General features: G+C 52.9%; 2 protein-coding genes and 1 pseudogene across 3 annotated transcripts in view; 1 reads left to right on the top strand and 2 right to left on the bottom strand.

The window, feature by feature from the left end:
- The window catches only part of DNASE2B (deoxyribonuclease 2 beta), a 30,498-nt gene extending 9,849 nt beyond the window's left edge, over positions 1–20,649 (bottom strand). The window contains exons 1-3 of one of the 2 annotated variants that reach the window (XM_083157864.1): positions 20,549–20,649; positions 11,018–11,186; positions 6,280–6,361 (exon numbers count right to left, since the gene is read on the bottom strand). In XM_083157864.1, coding sequence (XP_083013990.1) covers positions 6,280–6,361; positions 11,018–11,186; positions 20,549–20,649 — 352 coding nt within the window. Of the gene's footprint in view, positions 1–6,279; positions 6,362–11,017; positions 11,187–19,816; positions 19,917–20,548 lie in introns of those variants that run through there. The other variant, XM_083157865.1, reaches the window with a different exon arrangement.
- LOC146026834 (peptidyl-prolyl cis-trans isomerase-like 1) lies at positions 18,821–19,789 on the top strand. Its single transcript, XM_083157867.1, has one exon. It carries the CDS (start codon positions 18,972–18,974, stop codon positions 19,473–19,475), a length of 504 nt encoding a protein of 167 aa, XP_083013993.1. The 5' UTR covers positions 18,821–18,971; the 3' UTR covers positions 19,476–19,789.
- A 2,785-nt stretch (positions 20,650–23,434) lies between the features above and the next one.
- LOC146029695 (5S ribosomal RNA) lies at positions 23,435–23,553 on the bottom strand (annotated as a pseudogene).

Raw genomic sequence — 23,553 nt, 5'->3', positions numbered from 1 at the left:
CGGCTGGGAAACCTAGACAGCACACCCCTCTGGCTGGGAACCTGAGACAGCACGCCCCTCCGGCAAGGAAACCTAGACAGCACGCCCCTCCGGCTGGGAACCTGAGACAGCACGCCCCTCCGGCTGGGAACCTGAGACAGCAAGCCCCTCCGGCTGGGAACCTGAGACAGCACGCCCCTCCGGCTGGGAACCTGAGACAGCACGCCCCTCCGGCTGGGAACCTGAGACAGCACACCCCTCCGGCTGGTAACCTGAGACAGCACACCCCTCTGGCTGGTAACCTGAGACAGCACACCCCTCCGGCTGGTAACCTGAGACAGCACACCCCTCCGAGCGGATAACCTGAGACAGCACACCCCTCCGTGCAGATAACCTGAGACAGCACACCCCACCGGCTGGTAACCAGAGACAGCACACCCCTCCGGCTGGATACCTGAGACAGCACACCCCTCCGGCTGGTAACCTGAGGCAGCACGCCCCTCCGGCTGGGAACCTGAGGCAGCACGCCCCTCTGGCTGGGAAACTGAGACAGCACACCCCCTCTGGCTGGGAACCTGAGTCAGCACGCCCCTCCGGCTGGGAAACCTAGACAGCACACCCCTCTGGATGGGAACCTGAGACAGCACACCCCTCCGGCTGGGAAACCTAGACAGCACACCCCTCTGGCTGGGAACCTGAGACAGCACGCCCCTCCGGCTGGGAAACCGAGACAGCACACCCCCTCTGGCTGGGAACTTGAGACAGCACGCCCCTCCGGCTGGGAATTCTAGACAGCACACCCCTCTGGCTGGGAACCTGAGACAGCACGCCCCTCCGGCTGGGAAACCGAGACAGCACACCCCCTCTGACTGGGAACTTGAGACAGCACGCCCCTCCGGCTGGGAATTCTAGACACCACACCCCTCTGGCTGGGAACCTGAGACAGCACACCCCTCTGGCTGGGAAACCTAGACAGCACACCCCTCTGGCTGGGAACCTGAGACAGCACGCCCCTCCGGCTGGGAAACCTAGACAGCACGCCCCTCCGGCTGGGAACCTGAGACAGCACGCCCCTCCGGCTGGGAACCTGAGACAGCACGCCCCTCCAAGCGGATAACCTGAGACAGCACACCCCTCCGAGCAGATAACCTGAGACAGCACACCCCACCGGCTGGTAACCAGAGACAGCACACCCCTCCGGCTGGATACCTGAGACAGCACACCCCTCCGGCTGGTAACCTGAGGCAGCACGCCCCTCCGGCTGGGAACCTGAGGCAGCACGCCCCTCTGGCTGGGAAACTGAGACAGCACACCCCCTCTGGCTGGGAACCTGAGTCAGCACGCCCCTCCGGCTGGGAAACCTAGACAGCACACCCCTCTGGATGGGAACCTGAGACAGCACACCCCTCCGGCTGGGAACCTGAGACAGCACGCCCCTCCGGCTGGGAACCTGAGACAGCACACCCCTCCGGCTGGTAACCTGAGACAGCACACCCCTCTGGCTGGTAACCTGAGACAGCACACCCCTCCGGCTGGTAACCTGAGACAGCACACCCCTCCGAGCAGATAACCTGAGACAGCACACCCCTCCGTGCAGATAACCTGAGACAGCACACCCCACCGGCTGGTAACCAGAGACAGCACACCCCTCCGGCTGGATACCTGAGACAGCACACCCCTCCGGCTGGTAACCTGAGGCAGCACGCCCCTCCGGCTGGGAACCTGAGGCAGCACGCCCCTCTGGCTGGGAAACTGAGACAGCACACCCCCTCTGGCTGGGAACCTGAGTCAGCACGCCCCTCCGGCTGGGAAACCTAGACAGCACACCCCTCTGGATGGGAACCTGAGACAGCACACCCCTCCGGCTGGGAAACCTAGACAGCACACCCCTCTGGCTGGGAACCTGAGACAGCACGCCCCTCCGGCTGGGAAACCGAGACAGCACACCCCCTCTGGCTGGGAACTTGAGACAGCACGCCCCTCCGGCTGGGAATTCTAGACAGCACACCCCTCTGGCTGGGAACCTGAGACAGCACGCCCCTCCGGCTGGGAAACCGAGACAGCACACCCCCTCTGACTGGGAACTTGAGACAGCACGCCCCTCCGGCTGGGAATTCTAGACAGCACACCCCTCTGGCTGGGAACCTGAGACAGCACACCCCTCTGGCTGGGAAACCTAGACAGCACACCCCTCTGGCTGGGAACCTGAGACAGCACGCCCCTCCGGCTGGGAAACCTAGACAGCACGCCCCTCCGGCTGGGAACCTGAGACAGCACGCCCCTCCGGCTGGGAACCTGAGACAGCACGCCCCTCCGAGCAGATAACCTGAGACAGCACACCCCTCCGAGCAGATAACCTGAGACAGCACACCCCACCGGCTGGTAACCAGAGACAGCACACCCCTCCGGCTGGTAACCTGAGACAGCACACCCCTCCGGCTGGTAACCTGAGACAGCACACCCCTCCGAGCGGATAACCTGAGACAGCACACCCCTCCGAGCAGATAACCTGAGACAGCACACCCCACCGGCTGGTAACCAGAGACAGCACACCCCTCCGGCTGGATACCTGAGACAGCACACCCCTCCGGCTGGTAACCTGAGGCAGCACGCCCCTCCGGCTGGGAACCTGAGGCAGCACGCCCCTCTGGCTGGGAAACTGAGACAGCACACCCCCTCTGGCTGGGAACCTGAGTCAGCACGCCCCTCCGGCTGGGAAACCTAGACAGCACACCCCTCTGGATGGGAACCTGAGACAGCACACCCCTCCGGCTGGGAAACCTAGACAGCACACCCCTCTGGCTGGGAACCTGAGACAGCACGCCCCTCCGGCTGGGAAACCGAGACAGCACACCCCCTCTGGCTGGGAACTTGAGACAGCACGCCCCTCCGGCTGGGAATTCTAGACAGCACACCCCTCCGGCTGGGAACCTGAGACAGCACGCCCCTCCGGCTGGGAAACCGAGACAGCACACCCCCTCTGACTGGGAACTTGAGACAGCACGCCCCTCCGGCTGGGAATTCTAGACAGCACACCCCTCTGGCTGGGAACCTGAGACAGCACACCCCTCCGGCTGGGAAACCTAGACAGCACACCCCTCTGGCTGGGAACCTGAGACAGCACGCCCCTCCGGCTGGGAAACCTAGACAGCACGCCCCTCCGGCTGGGAACCTGAGACAGCACGCCCCTCCGGCTGGGATCCTGAGACAGCACGCCCCTCCGACTGGGAACCTGAGACAGCACACCCCTCCGGCTGGTAACCTGAGACAGCACACCTCTCCGGCTGGTAACCTGAGACAGCACACCTCTCCGGCTGGTAACCTGAGACAGCACACCTCTCCGGCTGGTAACCTGAGACAGCACACCCCTCCGGCTGGGATCCTGAGACAGCACACCCCTCCGGCTGGGATCCTGAGACAGCACACCCCCTCCGGCTGGGATCCTGAGACAGCACGCCCCTCCGGCTGGTAACCTGAGACAGCAGACCCCTCCGGCTGGTAACCTGAGACAATGTATGAGACCCACTGACCCCATTGTGTTTGCTGGCAGCGGAGGTGGGAATCCTAAGCAGCAATCAAGGGCGTAACTACCATAGGTGCAAGGGGTGCAGCTGCTATGGGGCCCAAAGCTTAAAGGGGCCACCTTCCCTGTCACAGTTACAGGTGTTGTATACAGGGCGTAACTACCATAGGTGCAGGGGGTGCAGCTGCTATGGGGCCCAGAGCTTAAAGGGGCCCACTTTGCATGTTAAAGTATCATGTGCTGTATACATTTTTTTTAGCATTAGGTGATAAATAGGGGCCCTTACAAAACTTTTGCTATGGGGCCCACATCTATCTAGTTACGCCACTGCCAGCAATCATTCAAAACAGGAAACCCCCCCCCTAGAACCCCATGGGGCTTGCTGTACCCTGGGCCCGTAGCAGATATCAGATATCAGCGCACATGATGAATACGCCTTAGAAACATAGAAACATAGAATGTGACGGCAGATAAGAACCATCAGCCCATCTAGTCTGCCCCTTATTTACCCTTCAGGTAATCTCAACCCTTTTTAATCCTTATTTCTTTGTAAGGATATTCATATGCCTATTCCAAGCATGTTTACATTGTTCTACTGTCTAAAGGCCCCCATACACTAGGGCGACTTGTCCTTAGGACAAGTCGCCCCCGACTTCCCCCTGAGCTTCCCCGGCTGCTCCCCGGAGGAGCTTGATTAGATTGGCACTTGATGTGCCATTTTTTACATGTGATAAATCGTCTCGATTTATCACATGTAAAAAACCCGGGGAGCAGGGGGGGTGGGGGGGGGGCTACAGAGCAGGGCTGCTGGTGGGAGCAGGGGGGGCTGGGGACGCTGCGGGGGAGACAGGCGGCATAGAGCCGGGCAGAGGGAGCCGGGAACTATCAGTGCTAGAAAAAAAAAGCCGATACAATGAATGGGCAGCCTGTGATTGGCTGAGCGCTCTCTCAGCGAATTGCTGACTGGCTGAGAGCGCGCTCAGCCAATCACAGGCCGCACATTCATTGTATGGGCTTTTTTTTATTATTCAGTACTGACAGCTCCCGGCTCCCCCTGCCCGGCTCTATGCCGCCTGTGTCCCCCGCAGCGTCCCCAGCCCCCCCTGCTCCCTCCACTGCCGCGCCGCCCCACTAGGTCCCAAGTGGGGTGGTCGGACGTGCAGCAGGTCCGACCACCCGACGCAGATCCGATGCGCACGGGAACGCGCATCGGATCTGAGGGGACATCAAAACTAGCCGATTTTGGTCCGATTTCGGCCAGATCCGACTGATCTGGCCGAAATCTGACCAAAATCGGCTAGTGTATGGGGACCTTAAGCCTCTACCACCTCTGATGGGAGGCTATTCCACTTATCCACTACCCTGTCTGTGAAGTAATTCAATGCAATCAGCAGTTACAGCAGCTCAGCATATGCGATCAGACTAATGAGGCCACATACATAGCAGACATCTGACGGCGAGTCACGCCCAAATCTCCTGCTTCCTCTTTCCGTCCTCCTGCTATGTATGTCTGATTAATGTTGTTGTACGTGGGAGAAATACGCTGGGCACACACTGGGCGATTCACCGGACCACTATAAAGTCAACATTGAGCTACATGTACACATGATGGGGGGGTCGACATATAGCACAATATATAATCTGCACTCTAGCATCCTATCAGTAACAATATATCGCCCAGTGTACCCAGCATTCATCATAGAACAGATCTCAGGATAGCCAGCTTACAGTGCTGCACAGATGGTACATAGTATATATACAGTGGCGTAACTACCGAGGGTGCAACTGCTATGGGGCCCGGCAGGCACTCCCCTGCACCCTCATTTAGTTTTTTTTTCATTGTTTTTCACACTATGCTCCCCCTGTACAGCGGGAGCAGGAGGTCTATGGCGGCAGCATTGGTGTGCAGTGAGGAGGGGATCACAGTGAGGACTCACTGAGAAGGAGACCCGGCGGCACAGCCTGGACGCAGGGAGCAGGAGACCCAGTGGCATGGTCTGGACGAACCCCTATGCAGGGAGAAGGAGACCCGGCAGCAGCAGTGGAGAGGCCCAGTGGTGCCAACCGTATAGCGGAGGATAGAGGCCCAGTGCTGCCACCTGTGCACGGGGAGCAAGATGACCGGCGGGGCTGCCTGTACATGGGGAGAAGAACATCAGGCTGCGGCAGCAGCAGTGGAGAGCATAGGAGCGGGTCACCATACCTGACACTATAGCTCTTACTATGGGTGTGGTGGTCGGGTGGGGGGCGGGGATTGGGGGCGGTGCGGAGGGGGTAAATTAGGGAGTACTGTACAAGATGCCTGGCTCTCCCTCTTTCCTCTATTATTCTCTCTCCCCTTCCTTTGATCTTTTTTTCTCCCTCCCATGCTCCCCCAACCCCTCCCTCTCCACTATCTTTCCCCTGGCTCTCTCAACTCTTTGTCTCCTTCCTGTGCTTCCTCTCCCTGCTCACTCTCCTTTTTTTCTCTCCACAATCCCCCTCTCCTCTTTTCATCTTCCCCTCCCCAGTCTCTACCTCCCATGCTCCTCCCTCTTTTTCCATGGAGCGTGCTCTCTTTCGACCACCCCTCTCAGTTTCTCTCTCCCTTTCCCCAACACCCTCTTCTGTCTCTCTCGCTCTCTTTCGTCTGCCCTTTAAGGGCCACTAAAGTGACAATGGCGGGGAGGGGGACCCTTTCAAGATTTTGCCATGGGGCCCACAATGTTCTTGTTGTGCCCCTGTATATATACTATACCCAGCACAAATCCTGCATTTCATGTCCTAGTATTACTCACCCTTGGAATGCCCTCGTTGTGTTGAAACGTTGTTAGTGCCAGGTGGCGAATCGTTGTACATCATGTAGGCTGTGTAGTTCTCCTGAGAGGATAGAACACAATGGGGCAGATGTATTAAGCCTTAACAAGAGATAAATGCAAGGGCGATAAGGAGAGATAAACGTCCAGCCAATCAGCTCCTTACTGACTTTTTTCAAACACAGCCTGTAACATGGCAGTTGGTATGTGATTGGTTGGACGTTTATCTCTCCTTATCACGATTGCATTTATCTCTTGTTATGGCTTAATACATCTGCCCCAATGTACACAGTGAGAGATGCTGGATGTGACCTCAGTGCAGTACACACTACGTACAGATTGTGGTCGGGATGTACCAATCACTTGCGCTACATCCCGCCGCTGATGGTGCGATGCATCGCGCTGTACTAATGTATGCGATTACTTCCGCAAAGGGCAGCTCTCGCGATAAGAGCACCCTTTGTCTATGTACGTGGGGCATGCAGCACCCATCATCTATGTACATGGGGCATGCAGCACCCATCATCTATGTACATGGGGCATGCAGCACCCTTCGTCTATGTACATGGGGCATGCAGCACCCTTCGTCTATGTACATGGGGCATACAGCACCCATCGTCTATGTACATGGGGCATGCAGCACCCTTCGTCTATGTACATGGGGCATGCAGCACCCTTCGTCTATGTACATGGGGCATGCAGCACCCATCGTCTATGTACATGGGACATGCAGCACCCTTCGTCTATGTACATGGGGCATGCAGCACCCATCGTCTATGTACATGGGGCATGCAGCACCCATCGTCTATGTACATGGGGCATGCAGCACCCATCATCTATGTACATGGGGCATGCAGCACCCATCGTCTATGTACATGGGGCATGCAGCACCCATCGTCTATGTACATGGGGCATGCAGCACCCATCGTCTATGTACATGGGGCATGCAGCACCCTTTGTCTATGTACATGGGGCATACAGCACCCTTTGTCTATGTACATGGGGCATACAGCACCCTTTGTCTATGTACATGGGGCATGCAGCACCCTGTGTCTATGTACATGGGGCATGCAGCACCCTTCGTCTATGTATATGGGGCATGCAGCACCCTTCGTCTATGTACATGGGGCATGCAGCACCCTTCGTCTATGTACATGGGGCATGCATCACCCTTCGTCTATGTACATGGGGCATGCAGCACCCTTTGTCTATGTACATGGGGCATGCAGCACCCTTCGTCTATGTACATGGGGCATGCAGCACCCTTCGTCTATGTACATGGGGCATACAGCACCCTTTGTCTATGTACATGGGGCATGCAGCACCCTTCGTCTATGTACATGGGGCATACAGCACCCTTTGTCTATGTACATGGGGCATGCAGCACCCTTCGTCTATGTACATGGGGCATGCATCACCCTTCGTCTATGTACATGGGGCATGCAGCACCCTTCGTCTATGTACATGGGGCATACAGCACCCTTTGTCTATGTACATGGGGCATGCAGCACCCTTCGTCTATGTACATGGGGCATACAGCACCCATCGTCTATGTACATGGGGCATGCAGCACCCTTCGTCTATGTACATGGGGCATGCAGCACCCTTCGTCTATGTACATGGGGCATGCAGCACCCATCGTCTATGTACATGGGACATGCAGCACCCTTCGTCTATGTACATGGGGCATGCAGCACCCATCGTCTATGTACATGGGGCATGCAGCACCCATCGTCTATGTACATGGGGCATGCAGCACCCATCATCTATGTACATGGGGCATGCAGCACCCATCGTCTATGTACATGGGGCATGCAGCACCCATCGTCTATGTACATGGGGCATGCAGCACCCATCGTCTATGTACATGGGGCATGCAGCACCCTTTGTCTATGTACATGGGGCATACAGCACCCTTTGTCTATGTACATGGGGCATACAGCACCCTTTGTCTATGTACATGGGGCATGCAGCACCCTGTGTCTATGTACACAGTCATTGCATACGGCTGTGGCCGGATAGGCTGTGGGCCGATTTTATCTGTGGGCCTAGATTGAAGTGGGACGTTATTAAAGTGGGAAAACTGATTCATAACTACAGCGTTATACCAGATTCATCTGACTCATCATCTCTTGTCTCCAACAGGTAATACACTGAACATCTCCTCTGTACTGCAGAGCATTACATCTATTGTGTGGGATTGATTTGTACTTCTAGGTAATACACTGAACATCTCCTCTGTACTGCAGAGCATTACATCTATTGTGTGGGATTGATTTGTACTTCTAGGTAATACACTGAACATCTCCTCTGTACTGCAGAGCATTACATCTATTGTGTGGGATTGATTTGTACTTCTAGGTAATACACTGAACATCTCCTCTGTACTGCAGAGCATTACATCTATTGTGTGGGATTGATTTGTACTTCTAGGTAATACACTGAACATCTCCTCTGTACTGCAGAGCATTACATCTATTGTGTGGGATTGATTTGTACTTCTAGGTAACACACTGAACATCTCCTCTGTGTACTTTACAACAGTACCTAGCATGTGTGTAGGGAGGAATTTATTTTTATTCTAGGTGATATATAGAATCCTGGAATGCTAGTTTTGTTTTTCTAAGCCACTTTTATTGCTATGTGTTGTAGGGGGTGGGGACTAAACGAGTGGATTCCAATTATTGGGAATTGGGAACTCATGCATTGTTAGAGTACTTAAGTAGTCATTGCATACGGCTGTGGCCGGATAGGCTGTGGGCCGATTTTATCTGTGGGCCTAGATTGAAGTGGGACGTTATTAAAGTGGGAAAACTGATTCATAACTACAGCGTTATACCGAAGTGAAACTGAAGGACAAAACAACAACGGAGAAAACCAAAGTCTACTTTGAGTGAGTTAAATACATTCACACTACTCCGGCCTGCTTGATCTGGCAATTCAACCATAACATCAGCATTTTACATTTGCAAACAACTTTTACTATCACTGTTAAAGCTTGTACTTGCACTGTCTGTTTGGAAAATGACCAGCTGTACCTCTAATGACCTCACCTCTCCTGCTCTTCCATTGATAGTAGGTGTCCTCTTTCTCTATATATCCTCTCTGGGTGAGCTTATGTGCTCACTCAACTTCCACTATCACATCTATGCTGATAACAGTGAAATCTACCTCTCCTCTCATGATCTCTCTCCCTCTATCCTCACTCATATCTCTAACTGTCTCTCTGCTGTCTACTCTTGGATGACCCAGCGCTTTTTTAGACTTAAAATATCAAAGACTAAGCTGTCATCTTCCCACCCTCCTGCATAAAACCTGACCATCGCTTATCCTTACCTACTGTTTATGCTCACTTCTTTACCTTCTGTGTCACCCCTGTCTGTCTATCCCTCCCCTTTAGAATGTAAGCTCTCACGAGCAGGGCCCTCTCTCCTCATGTGCCTTTCTTAGAATATATAAACCTCTGCCACCCTGATGATTGCTTCAGTGTCCTGTCCCCTGATGCAACTATCTATATTAACCATGTACTTGTCCTAAACTGTCTTGTACTGTAATTTGTTATGTGTTTTTGATTATAACTATGCTCTGTAAAGCGCTGCGGAATCTGTGTGCGCTATATAAGAAACTGTTAATAAATAAATAAATAAATACATGGGGCATGCAGCACCCTTCGTCTATGTATATGGGGCATGCAGCACCCTTCGTCTATGTACATGGGGCATGCAGCACCCTTCGTCTATGTACATGGGGCATGCATCACCCTTCGTCTATGTACATGGGGCATGCAGCACCCTTTGTCTATGTACATGGGGCATGCAGCACCCTTCGTCTATGTACATGGGGCATGCAGCACCCTTCGTCTATGTACATGGGGCATACAGCACCCTTTGTCTATGTACATGGGGCATGCAGCACCCTTCGTCTATGTACATGGGGCATACAGCACCCTTTGTCTATGTACATGGGGCATGCAGCACCCTTCGTCTATGTACATGGGGCATGCATCACCCTTCGTCTATGTACATGGGGCATGCAGCACCCTTCGTCTATGTACATGGGGCATACAGCACCCTTTGTCTATGTACATGGGGCATGCAGCACCCTTCGTCTATGTACATGGGGCATACAGCACCCTTTGTCTATGTACATGGGGCATGCAGCACCCTTCGTCTATGTACATGGGGCATGCATCACCCTTCGTCTATGTACATGGGGCATGCAGCACCCTTTGTCTATGTACATGGGGCATGCAGCACCCTTCGTCTATGTACATGGGGCATGCAGCACCCTTCGTCTATGTACATGGGGCATACAGCACCCTTTGTCTATGTACATGGGGCATGCAGCACCCTGTGTCTATGTACATGGGGCATGCAGCACCCTGTGTCTATGTACATGGGGCATGCAGCACCCTTTGTCTATGTATATGGGGCATGCAGCACCTTTGTCTATGTACATGGGGCATGCAGCACCCTTTGTCTACATACATGGGGCATGCAGCACCCTTCGTCTATGTACATGGGGCATGCAGCCCCGTAATACTGCGACCATAAGGGTGTCCCCCCTTCCAGTGAGTACAATGTTATATAAATGTCTCTCTTACTTCTATACCTGCATTATTTTTCTGTCCAGGTGACCTCTATGCCTTTCAGCCATGTCTTTATACCATTGGGCAGAGCACATTATACACAGCCGTACCATACACCAGAACCATACTCACATGGTACGAGTGGTACAGCTGCTGTAGCGATCGCCCCACCGCCCCCTGGCTCATATTGATGAGGAATCTGCTGGTGTGCCAGGTCTGTGACTCAGAGTCCAAGTACAGATATTCCAGCCCCAGTCCGGTCCCATTGATCCGACGAACCGGTAACTTATAGACCACAAACCTATCAAATAACAATAAAAAAAATGGAAAAAAGTGAATTTGGTTCCAGTTGAGAACATGGGACCCCCTGGGTCGGCAGAACTACATTACATTACATTACACTAAAAGCAGTCCCTTTGTGTCTGTGGCTATGCAGAGAGCAAATACATGGATTTAGTTTATGTGCAGGGTAAATACTGGCTGTATTGCATGTAGCTCAGGGTTGCTTACCCTCCCGGATTCCCCCCCCCCCCCAGATTGCGGCTTCCCCCATCCCAGCCACAGCGTTTACATTACCTTTTCTGACGATCTCCTGAGAGGGGCGGGGCCAAAGTGTCATTATCGTGTCATTTAGCCCCGCCCCCTCCGCGGAGATCGTCAAATTGAGGCACTTTTCTTCATGGGGGTGGGGCTTAATGATGTCCGTTTAAGCCCCCCCCCCCAAACGCCTGCTGAAAGTGGGGGGGGTCTAAGAATGCACACCCTATAAAGATTAGGTGCTATCATGCTGGGACTTGTAGTTCTGCAAAGAAAAATACATGGTGCAGATGCACACTCCATATTATTAATCAATAACAGAGGTTCTTGGTATATTAATTGGCCATGAAATATTTGCCCACCAACCAGCTTCACGGTGACCTCATTTCTGGTGAGTCCCTAATACTAGTTTGAATCTGGGGCGTGGAACCCCAAAAAGGCCGGCATAAGCAAGTCACCCCAGGGCAGCGCACAAGTGAAAAACTAAAGGCCCCCATACACTATGCGATTTCCGGCCGATTTCATCCGATATCGGCACTTTGGGCCGATAAATCGGGTAAAATCGGCCCAAAATCGCATGTGTTTGACATCTGATCTGATGCGCGGTCCCGTGCGCATCGGATCTGATCAGGTGGTCGGACCTGCTGAACATAAGATATATCGGCATCTGACCCATCATGGGCACATCGTGGGTGCTTTTGCACCCATGATGCATCAGATCCGATATATCTATATGTTTGGACCCTCCTCCCACCCGCAGCACGTGTACGTCACCGGAAACCGGAAGCCGCTGCAGTGTCCTGTCAGGCTGTCACAAATGAAGTGAGCACAGTGAGCGGTAAAAGAAGCAGTGCTCCGTCGCCTCTGGGCTGAGCTCCGGCAGTGTACGGCACCTGATTGCCTGCGCGGCTCTCTGTAGACTCCAGTGTTATAAGAATTGAACACAGGAGTCCACAGAGAGCCGCGCAGACACTGTACGCTGCTGCAGCTCAGCCCGGAGGTGACAGAGCACTGCTTACTATTCCAATACAGTAGATATTCATTCCCACAACAACAATCCCATCCGTGGTACACTTCTCCAGACCAGCACTATTTATCATACCCACCGCACACACTACCCTGTTAATCATCAGCACAGTTCGTTAGGTTATTTCAGCACCTGTGTCACCTAACCGCTTTCCCTCCTCTACACATCTCACTTTTCACCTCAGCAGCACCCCCCCAGCAGGGGGACACATTTATTACTACACATACACACAGACCTCACTCTAGAGAGGACACTCTATCATGCTGCTTTCCCACTGCCTACCCGGGTAAAGACCTGTTTTTTTTAAACGTGTCTTTACCCGGGTAATAGCCACAAAGACCCTTTCCCACTGCAGCTTTTAAACGTTAAAATAACGTTTAAAAGCAGTTTTTGTCCTATTCACACTTACCCGTGTAAACCACAAAGCAACACGTTTAAACTCTCTAGTAAACCTTGCCTGTCATTAAAAACATCACATGCACCAATCATGTTCTTAACCTTTATTATTATTTCTAAATACCGTTTAAAACCCTTTCCCATTGCCAAAAAACTCTTACACGGTAAAAACACTGCTTTTTACCCGGTTAACAAATACCGGTATTTGTTACCCGTGTAAAGCAACCTGGAGCTTTCCCACTGCAGCTCTAGCCGTTTAAAAAGGCTAAAAAAACGGCATTTTACCGTGTAAAGCCTGCAGTGGGAAAGGGGCATCAGATGCACAAACATTCTACACTCGGATTCGGCACGAAAAGCCGGCGGTCGGGATCCCGGCGTTCAAAATCCTGACGCCGGAATCCCGAACGCCGAAATCCTGACAAGGGGGGGGGATGTGGATCGCCCCCCTTGTGGGCTCGCTGCGCTATCCACGCAGCGGGCCCCGTGCCTCGCTACGCTCAGCACACTAATTGATTCTCCCTCCGAGGGTGTCGTGGGATTTCGGCGTTCGGGATGCCGGCGTCGGGATTTTGAACGCCGGGATCCCGACCGCCGGGATTTAAACTGCTTCCCCTACACTCACCCTCCCCGGACACACACGATAGTCTTCAACACAAACTAATCAATTTAACACTCACCTCCCGACAAACATTTTTTGGCATATACTTGCAGTATATTATACATTTCTAGGTTTCTCTACAATACACACCTCCAGTTAGTACATAAAGCCTCCCAGCCTCATTTGGTCTTATTTGCAACATTGTACTTAAAACTGTAACTAGTCCTGTAACCAATTTATACTGTCAATTAACAATATATGTACCCCAGCTACATTGCTGGGGGGCGGGGGGCTACAATTTAGGAGCAGCCCTGCTGGGGTAGTGGGGGTGGGGGGCTAGACTGACAACTAGAAATAATTATATTATTAAAAATATTATTAAATCAATATTATTAATATAATATTAAAATAAAAACTATATAAAAAAATAGGGTACTCTTTACTTAGAAGGGCGCCCATCATGGCCATCTCGGGCATTGAATGCACTAAAAAATCGGGTGCAATGCGACCGACGAGATGCCCGAGATTTCCCATAGGGAACAATGTTAAATGTCTCAATTGACCCGATTTTCCTGTTCAATGCCTCAATTGACCCAATTTTTCCATAGGAAACAATGTTAAATGGGCCACAGAGGCCAAATAGGCACCCTGAAGTGTATAATGGCCACCCGAATTGTTAACGCCACCCCACGATCAACGTCAACCCGAAGCGTGGCGAGCGCAGCGAGCCCGCGAGGGGCGGCGGTACGCGTCCTACGACCTTTTCATACCCCCACTATCCACGTCGGCGTGGAGTTGAGAATAGAAAGTGTGGCGAGCGCAGCGAGCCACCGAGCCCGTAGCGTGGCGAGCCCCGCGAGGGGACGCGGATACCTTCACAGGTATCCGCGTCCCCTCGCGGGCTTCACAGCTGTCCGCGTCCCCTCGCCACGCTTCGGGCTCGGTGGCTCGCTGCGCTCGCCACACTTTCTATTCTCAACTCCACGCCGACGTGGATAGTGGGGGTATGAAAAGGTCGTAGGACGCGTACCGCTGCGCTCGCCACGCTTCGGGTTCACGTTGATCGTGGGGTGGCGTTAACAATTGTGGGGGCCATTTCACACTTCAGGGTGCCTATTTGGCCTCTGTGGCCCATTTAACATTGTTTCCTATGGAAAATTGGGTCAATTGAGGCATTGAACATTGTTCCCTATGGGAAATCGCGGGCATCTCGTCTGTCGCATCGCACCCGATTTTTTAGTGCATTCAATGCCCGAGATGCCCGAGATTTTTTACTAACGATGCCCACGATCAAAATCGTGGGCGCCGTTCTAAGTAAAGAGTACCAAAAATAGAACCTGCTCCAGGTCTCCTGGCACAGGGGACGCGGGCTCACAGCCTAGGATCAGGGACTCTGCTGACGGCTCAGGGCCGCTGATGTGATTTATCTGACGCAAATTGGATGTATAAAACGGCACATCAAGTGTCAAATTGTATGTAGGTCTCCTGGGAAGCTGCCGGGGAAGTTCAAGAGAAATCAGATGCAATTTACAGGTCAGATAAATCTCACTAGTGTATGGGGGCCTTAAGCTATAAAAGTGTGTTAATAAGAAAGTAGCAGAAGCTAGAGGTTAAAGTGTAGTGCTAGAAGGTATAATATTAGTGGGGAATAAATAGTGCGTGTTTTGCATGTAGCCGCCCACACACGTTACGCATACCCTCCAACATGACCCATTCCATTCGGTACACAGTGCTCTGTTCCTGGACGTCCCTGGTAATGTATGATTGTCATCAACTGTGTTGAAACACTCTTCTCATCAATTACCTAGTTCCACACAGGTGCTGGCAATCCTACATTACCAGGGAAGCCCAGGAACAGAGCATTGTGTACCGAATGGAATGGGTCATGTTGGAGGGCGTTACGCCCCATACACACTTGCCAATGCTGGAAGGGAGTGACATGGAAAGTGGGGTTGTGGTTAATGAAGACCTTGGTGATTATTCTGGTTGATTCCCACGGATGCGTATTGGAAGCCATGCGAATCACCTTTACTCCACCATTCGCAAGGCGCGTTCCTTTGTACTGGCTGCGAATGGATTACATAAACATACATTTGCACCCACATCATTGGATGGTCGCGACCATCGAATGATGTGAGACATGCGGGCATACAGGTATGTGAGGGTGCTCTGCGGCACTGAGGCTCTGCGGCACTGAGGCTCTGAGGCTCTGCGGTACTGAGGCTCTGCGGCACTGAGGCTCTGCGGTACTGAGGCTCTGCCGCACTGAGGCTCTGCGGCACTGAGGCTCTGCGGCACTGAGGCTCTGCGGTACTGAGGCTCTGCGGCACTGAGGCTCTGCGGTACTGAGGCTCTGCCGCACTGAGGCTCTGCGGCACTGAGGCTCTGCGGCACTGAGGCTTTGCGGCACTGAGGCTTTGCTGCACTGAGGCTCTGCGGTACTGAGGCTCTGCGGCACTATTACATATGTGTGCATGTTCAGAAGGGAATGGGCGGGCAGCTGTCCTCCCCCGTCATGGCCTCATTAGCATAAGAACGTCCAGCGTTCTCATGTGAACACCCATAAAACACTGAGCGTTACATATGCTAACAGGGCCGCCCCTCGCCAACCCCCGCACGCTGTCCTGGGTGCATGCACCCAGCGATCCGAGTATTCACAGTGGGTGCACAGAAATGCACAGTAAGAAAACATCGGTCCCCGTGAGAACGAGCGCCCTTTGTGAGCGGACCTGCATAAGGTGCCTTGTCTGTATATGCAGGACAAGGGAGGGGGTCATATGCAGGACAAGGGAGGGGTCATATGCAGGACAAGGGAGGGGTCATATGCAGGACAAGGGAGGGGGTCATATGCAGGACAAGGGAGGGGGTCATTAATAATATTGAGTGCACACACTAGAAGCCATTTCTATGTGATATCTTTATCTAGATCCTCCTGTGTGTATGGGGGTTCCATTGCAATGTAGATATCAGTGTGGACACCCCTCTCCCAAATCTAAAGCAGGGTACAAACTAGGGGGAGTTGCCCATAGCAACCAATCATCGTCTAATACCTCCCAACATGACAGGAGGGACACAATGCTCTGCTTCTGGACCTCCCTCCAATTGTATGATTGCCATCACCTTTCTTATCAATTCACCTGTTTTAAACAGGTGATGGCAATCATACAATTGGAGGGAGGTCCTGAATCAGAGCATTGTGTCCCTCCAGGAGGGGTCATGTTGAGAGGTATGATATCCAGTGGCGTAGCCACCGTGAGGCAGCCCCCGCAGTGGCTTGGAGGAGCAGCGCTGTGGTGGGCTCCTGTCAGCTGGTGGGCTGCGGGCACCTGTAAGCTGCAACAAACTGGCATTTTGCCAGAAAACAAGATGGCCGCGGGTGGGCTGCTGCGCCGCGGGCAGCTCCTCCCATAGCTCGCGGCTCCATCTGTCCTACTCCCTGATCCCTGACTCCCCAGCAGGCAGCACAGCAGCTGTCCTGAGGGTTAGGTTTGGGGCGTGCGGTACAGCAGTGCAGTGCCGTGACTTGGACAATGTAAGTTAAAACTTTTACAGCCTGTCCCCTGCCCTTCCCTCCCTTAGCCTCTCTGAATGATCGTAAATAGCAGAAGGCTTGCTTTAATTATGGAGGTGTTATATGTATATCTACAGTGTGTGTGTGTATATATATATATATATAGTAGCGTGGTGACGGCGGCACTCAGTGTAAATAAGGAGACAGGAGACCTGATGAGATCCACGTTTCGAGACCTTGCGGTCCCTTGTTCTCTGCAACTTGATAAAGGGACCGCAAGGTCTCGAAACGTGGATCTCATCATGTCTCCTGTCTCCTTATTTACACTGAGTGCCGCCGTCACCACGGCCCGTAGAAGAGCCGGTCTTCTACGGGCATTCATCTGGCGGGCACCAGCTTTACCTTCCCTGGTTTGGACGCAATTGGGTGTGCTGCTCCACAACTAAATTATATATATATTTTTCTGTTTTGCACTTCACTTATGCGTTTTCTGTGTTTTGAGTTGCTATGTCAGTGGTCTTGAGGAAGGGGCGTCAGCTCCGAAACGGTTGACCATATAAAACTGACAGTTTTTTTCACTATTATGCTTTGAATACAAGTTATCAACGTTTTTTTGAGTGCCGCCTCCTGTTTTCAATTATTTGGAAATCGTCCCCATATATATATATATATATATATATATATATATATATATATTTATAAAACGAAAAAGTGCTGGCACTCGCTTCCAATCAATTGAATACACCCGGTGCCCTCAACGTGGGACCTGCCGCGGCAGGACTCGATACAAATACTTAGATAAGTGCGGCACTCGGACTGGAACAATCGACAACTACACAGCCAGGGTGGTTTGTGACGTTTCAGCCTTTACTTCGGCTTTTATCAAAACAGCTTACATAAAAAAGTATATATATATCACACACACGCACGCACGCACACAGTTAAAACTAGTGGCATTATGGTGTGTGGCACATAAGAGTCAGGGGCATTACGGTGTGCGGCGTATAGTGTAAGGGACATTACAGCATACCTCCCAACTGTCCCGCTTACCGCGGGAATGTCCTGGTATCCGGGGACGTTCCCGCGTCCCACCCGGGGCCGCCATTGTCCCACGGTGGGGGGGAGCAGTTGGGAGTCCCCCCAGCCTGACAAGAATAGACGCTCTGCGCATACGCAGAGCGTCTATTAAGTGCCGCAGAGCAGCGGAAAACGTGGGTGCGCCCGGAGGACGCGTCATCCCGTGAGACCACGCCCCCTTTTCAAAGGCCACGCCCCCAATTCGGGAGCTCGTGCGGCTTTGCCCACAGAAAAAAAGTTGGGAGGTATGTTACAGTGTGTGGCATAACGTGTAAGTGGCGTTACGGTTTGTGTCCCATGTGTAATGGGCATTACGGTGGGTGGCATATGTAATGGTCATTGTGGTGTGTGGCGTAATGTGTAATGGACATTACTGTGTGCGGCATAATGTTTAAGGGAAATTAAGATTGGTGACATTGTTAATGGGCATTGCAGTGTGTGGCATTTTTCTAAAGGGCATTAACCCTTGAAGCGAGGCCGCACATACTTTTTTGAAATGTGTGCATTCTTTATTTTTAAAATATCTATTGGTGGGGCCCATTTTTACTGTTAAAACTGGGAGCCATATTGTCTAGAAACAGCCCTGTTTGTTTCACTAGAATGCTACTGGGATCTTTATATCTTAAACAAATGAAACTTTATTGATGAGTGTGCCTCAGACCGAAACACACGTGGTGGGCGGAGCCTATCTATGTGCATGCATCTGTGTTCGAGCTTGGCTCGCTATGAGTTGGGAGGAGCCTGGATGCCTTCGTGGCGCTGTGGGAGACGTAGCCTATGTACGCTTGTGTGGGCGGGGCTTGCCTATGCGGCGCACGGAAGTGGGCGGAGCACCGTGGAACGCGGAAGTCGGCGCTGCGTTCCAACTTCCTACAGCTCGGCAGCAGCCAGCATACAGACAGACCGCGTGTGTCCGGTGCCGCCATTGCTGAATCCGGAGATGACCGGGATCCCGCCGGAGAGCTGGCGGCCGCCGCACGTCTGCATGGAGACCGGCCTGGGCGCCATCACGGTGGAGCTGTACTGGGACCATGCCCCCCAGACCTGCCGGAACTTCGCCGAGCTGGCCCGCCGCGGCTACTATAACAACACCAAGTTCCACCGGGTGATCCGCGACTTCATGGTGCAGGGCGGGGACCCGAGCGGCACCGGCCGGGGCGGCGGATCCATCTACGACGGGAAGCACTTCGCCGATGAGTTCCAGCCCGATCTGAAATTCACCGGGGCCGGGATCCTGGCCATGGCCAACGCCGGGCCCGACACCAACGGCAGCCAGTTCTTCCTGACGCTGGGCCCGTCTCCCTGGCTGGACGGAAAGCACACCATCTACGGCCGCGTCTGCCGGGGCCTGGGCTGCCTCAACCGGCTGGGTATGGCGGAGACCGACAGCCAGGACCGGCCGCTGGACGACCTCCGCATCCTCCGGGCCTACCCCTCCGGGTGAGCTGGGGTATAGGACACCGCCGGGACTGTGCCCTGAGCCGGGGGAGGATGCCGGGACTGTGCCCTGAGCTGGGGCGAGGATACCGGGACTGTGCCCTGACAATGGGTGAACGCCGGGACTGTAATCCGAGGAGTGGGGGGAAAATGTCGGGACAGCGTCCTGAGCTGAGGGGTAGATAAATGACATTAGTAGGGAGAGGTTTCATGGGGTAAAAGCCGGGACTGTGCTCGCAGGACGCCCCTAACAGGCACTCCCCTCATTGGACATCAGGTTTTTTTTACATTTTTTCTTTTTACAATAAATTGTGATCCTGATTTTCCTCTGCCTGTAAATGTACTTACACTGTGTGGGGGTATAGCATCATATACACTGCTGGCGGTCAGGTGCGTAGGAGGGATCATGACCATAAAAGACCCATACACCGGGCAATGTACCTGCAATTTGGGCTCTTTCCTGTGATTGCAGCAATAAATCACAGGAAACGAGCCCAAATTGCAGGTGACTGACCGCGTGTCCGAGGCAATGAGCAGTCCCACGCGCACAGGACCCTCTGAGTTGCGTGGCTTCTCTGAAGGGAGAAGTTGCTGCAGTGTATGGGGATTTTAACCCTCCCTCCATGCAGAATAAATCCTCTGTAGCCTAAGTTCCCCCCTTGTGCCTGTGCCTGCAACTGGGTTACAGCAGGAGAGAGCGGTAGTATATGTGTCTGGGTTACAGCGGGAGAGAGCGGTGGTATATGTGCCTGGGTTACAGCGGGAGAGAGCGGTGGTACACGTGCCCGGGTTACAGCGGGAGAGGGCGGTGGTACACGTGCCCGGGTTACACCGGGAGAGGGCGGTGGTACATGTGCCTGGGTTACAGCGGGAGAGAGCAGTGGTACATGTGCCCGGGTTACAGCGGGAGAGGGCGGTGGTACATGTGCCCGGGTTACAGCGGGAGAGGGCGGTGGTACACGTGCCCGGGTTACTCCGGGAGAGTAGCACAACTTACTTAGCAGATGTCTGAACACCAATATATATCGGGCGCTGCTATGCACCACACAGATCCGTGTCAGTAAGTGGCCTAATACTCACCAGTCTACAGCCGCTCCTGCTTCATTGCGACAGGAGATATCACCTGCGACCAGAGAGATGGCGGCGAGACATAGTGCAGACAGCAAACACTCTGCAGACATGTTCTCCTGTTTGTATGTAAAGGAGAAGTTCCACCAATGATGGAGGAAGTGAGATCACCTCAGCCCCAGCAATGCCTCGCTCTGCTGCACACACTGGTTCCTGCTGCTGGGGAACTTCTCCATCACTTTGCTGTCAGGGCATGCTGGATCTAGTAGTACCACAAGCTTCGTAACCCTACTTAGTGAGGCTGATATGGGTGTATATGGGACTCTTAAGGTGCGTACACACGTACAGATTTTCTGTCTGATTTATCTGGTGGGAACTAAAACCTGGAAATGTATGGGAGCAACTGACAATCAAAAAATTGTTCCCAAACACTTGAAAATAGACAGTGATCAGTCAGACAAATTGTTTAATCGTTCTGATATAACAAATTTATCAAAGCATATATTTTTTTCTGTTTTCCTGCATTTGGTTGGAAATTTTTGATTGTCATATGCTCCCATACATTTCCAGGTTTTTGTTCCCACCAGATAGATCAGACAGAAAATCTGTACGTGTGTACCCACCTGAAGTTTCACAAAAGCTGGAGGGCTATAGTCAGGACGTGCCTGTTCTAGAAGATAATAAATCAGACCTGATTGGTTACCCATAGCAACATCACATCTTTAATAGAACTCTCATCTTAGTTACTAAACCCTCAAGTGTTCGGGAGACTCCCTGAGGGACACAACGCATCCTGAGAGGTGAGGGTGGACTGGTTTAGGTGAATTCCCTCTCACCTCCCAGTGCAGAGAAACAGCCGCCATCATTATGAACCTTGTCCCGCCCACTTCAGCCAATCACATTTTCTAGCTTCGTCCGTCCATGACCTATTGCAGTGGTTCCCAAATGTTTCCCTCAGGACTCCAGACAGGTCAGGTTTTCCAGATTTCCTGGCAGGTGCCATTTCTGTGTCATCATGTCTCATTTTAATATTCCACAGGCGATCTGGAAAACATGACCTGTGTGGGGATCCTGAGGGCCAGATCTGAGCATGGATGGGGTGACCTGAGCCTGGATGGGGGGGGGGGGATCTGAGCATGGATGGGGTGACCTGAGCCTGGATGGGGGGGGTGATCTGAGCCTGGATGGGGGGGGACCTGAGCCTGGATGGGGATGCAGTTTGGATCCCGGCGTTCAAAATCCCAACGCCAGAGTCCCGAACGCCGAAATCCCGACACTTTCTCCCCCCGTGGGTGTCCACGACACCCTCGGAGGGAGAATAAATTAGTGTGCCGAGCGTAGCGAGGTACCGGGCCCGCTGCGTGGCGAGCGCAGCGAGCCCGCAAGGGGGGGCGATCCACGTCCTCCCCCCTTGTCGGGATTCCGGCGTCAGGATTTTGAATGCCGGGATCCCGACCGCCGGCTTTTCATGCCGAATCCCCTGGATGGGGTGATCTGAGCCTGGATGGGGTGTCAACTTTTTTCGGGGTTGAGTTGGATTGGCACTGGAATAGGTAGTAAGTAATGGCCCCCATACACTAGCCGATTTTGGTCAGATTTCAGCCAGATCAGTCGGATCTGGCCGAAATCGGACCAAAATCGGCTAGTTTTGATGTCCCCTCAGATCCGATGCGCGGTCCCGTGCGCATCGGATCTGCGTCGGGTGGTCGGACCTGCTGCACGTCCGACCACCCGACTTGGGACCTAGTGGGGCGGTGGAGGGAGCAGGGGGGGCTGGGGACGCTGCGGGGGACACGTCTGTGTCCCCCGCTGCTGGGGACAGCGTCTGTGCGGCGAGAAGGTAGAGGGAGCAGGGGGGGCTGGAGACGCTGCGGGGGACACAGGCTGCATAGAGCCGGGCAGGGGGAGCCGGCCGGGAGCTGTCAGTAATGAATAAAAAAAAAGCCCATACAATGAATGGGCGGCCTGTGATTGGCTGAGCGCTCTCTCAGCCAGTCAGCAATTGGCTGAGAGAGCGCTCAGCAGCCAATCACAGGCTGCCCATTCATTGTATGGGCTTCCCCCCTGCTCCCTCTACCTTCTCGCCGCACAGACGCTGTCCCCCGCAGCGTCCCCAGCCCCCCTGCTCCCACCAGCTCTCACCTCTTAGCCCCCCCCCCCCCTGCTCCCCGGGTTTTTTACATGTGATAAATCGAGACGATTTATCACATGTAAAAAATGGCACATCAAGTGCCAATCTAATCAAGCTCCCCCGGGGAGCAGCCGGGGAAGCTCAGGGGGAAGTCAGGGGGAAGTCGGGGGCGACTTGTCCTAAGGACAAGTCGCCCTAGTGTATGGGGGCCTTAAGAATACGTGATTACTAACATAAACACCGTAGCTCTGTTATTGATTTAACGGCTTTGGTCTGTGGTTGGTGGTGATCCCAAAATGGAGTTCAATAATTGAACTGAAAACTGAGTCTGGAGATGACTCAAAGAGAACCCGACAAGGCTTTTTGGGGCACACTTATAAACAATATGGATATGAAATAATGTCTACATATTAAGATATAACTTTTAATGATTCAACACTTAAAATAAAGATTAGATTCTTCCCTCCACTTCGAAGGAATAAATAAAAAAAACCTAGTTCAGTGGTAGGTTTGTAAATGCATGCAGCGAAAATTTCTTTATAAATAACTGTTCCTCTAAACATACATGTAGGATCAATAATTTGACATCCAATTTGTTATCGTAGAGGAAAATAACAGTTATGGTGGCGCAGGACACACCCCCTTATTGCAAGGGATTAGTGGTAGGGGACAGTGGAATGGGGATCAAGAAATCAAGTGAAAAGAGGGAGAGAAAAGATAACGGTCATGCATAACTCCCACAGCGTGTTGGCTTCTGCTGTTATGGTGAGCTACAGCACCGGCTATTCCCTGTTAGTTCCCCAGACAGGTACTAGGTCGGCCCATCACTGTTTAGCTTCTGGGTTCGGATGGTACCAGGCGGAATCAGTGAGGTATGGCTGTAGAG

The sequence above is a fragment of the Crinia signifera genome, chromosome 8, assembly GCF_055691185.1.
Source record: "Crinia signifera chromosome 8, ASM5569118v1, whole genome shotgun sequence".
Classification (NCBI taxonomy): Eukaryota; Metazoa; Chordata; class Amphibia; order Anura; family Myobatrachidae; genus Crinia; species Crinia signifera.
Note: the sequence above shows the minus strand (reverse complement) of the source record. Positions and strands in the feature narration are given on the sequence as shown.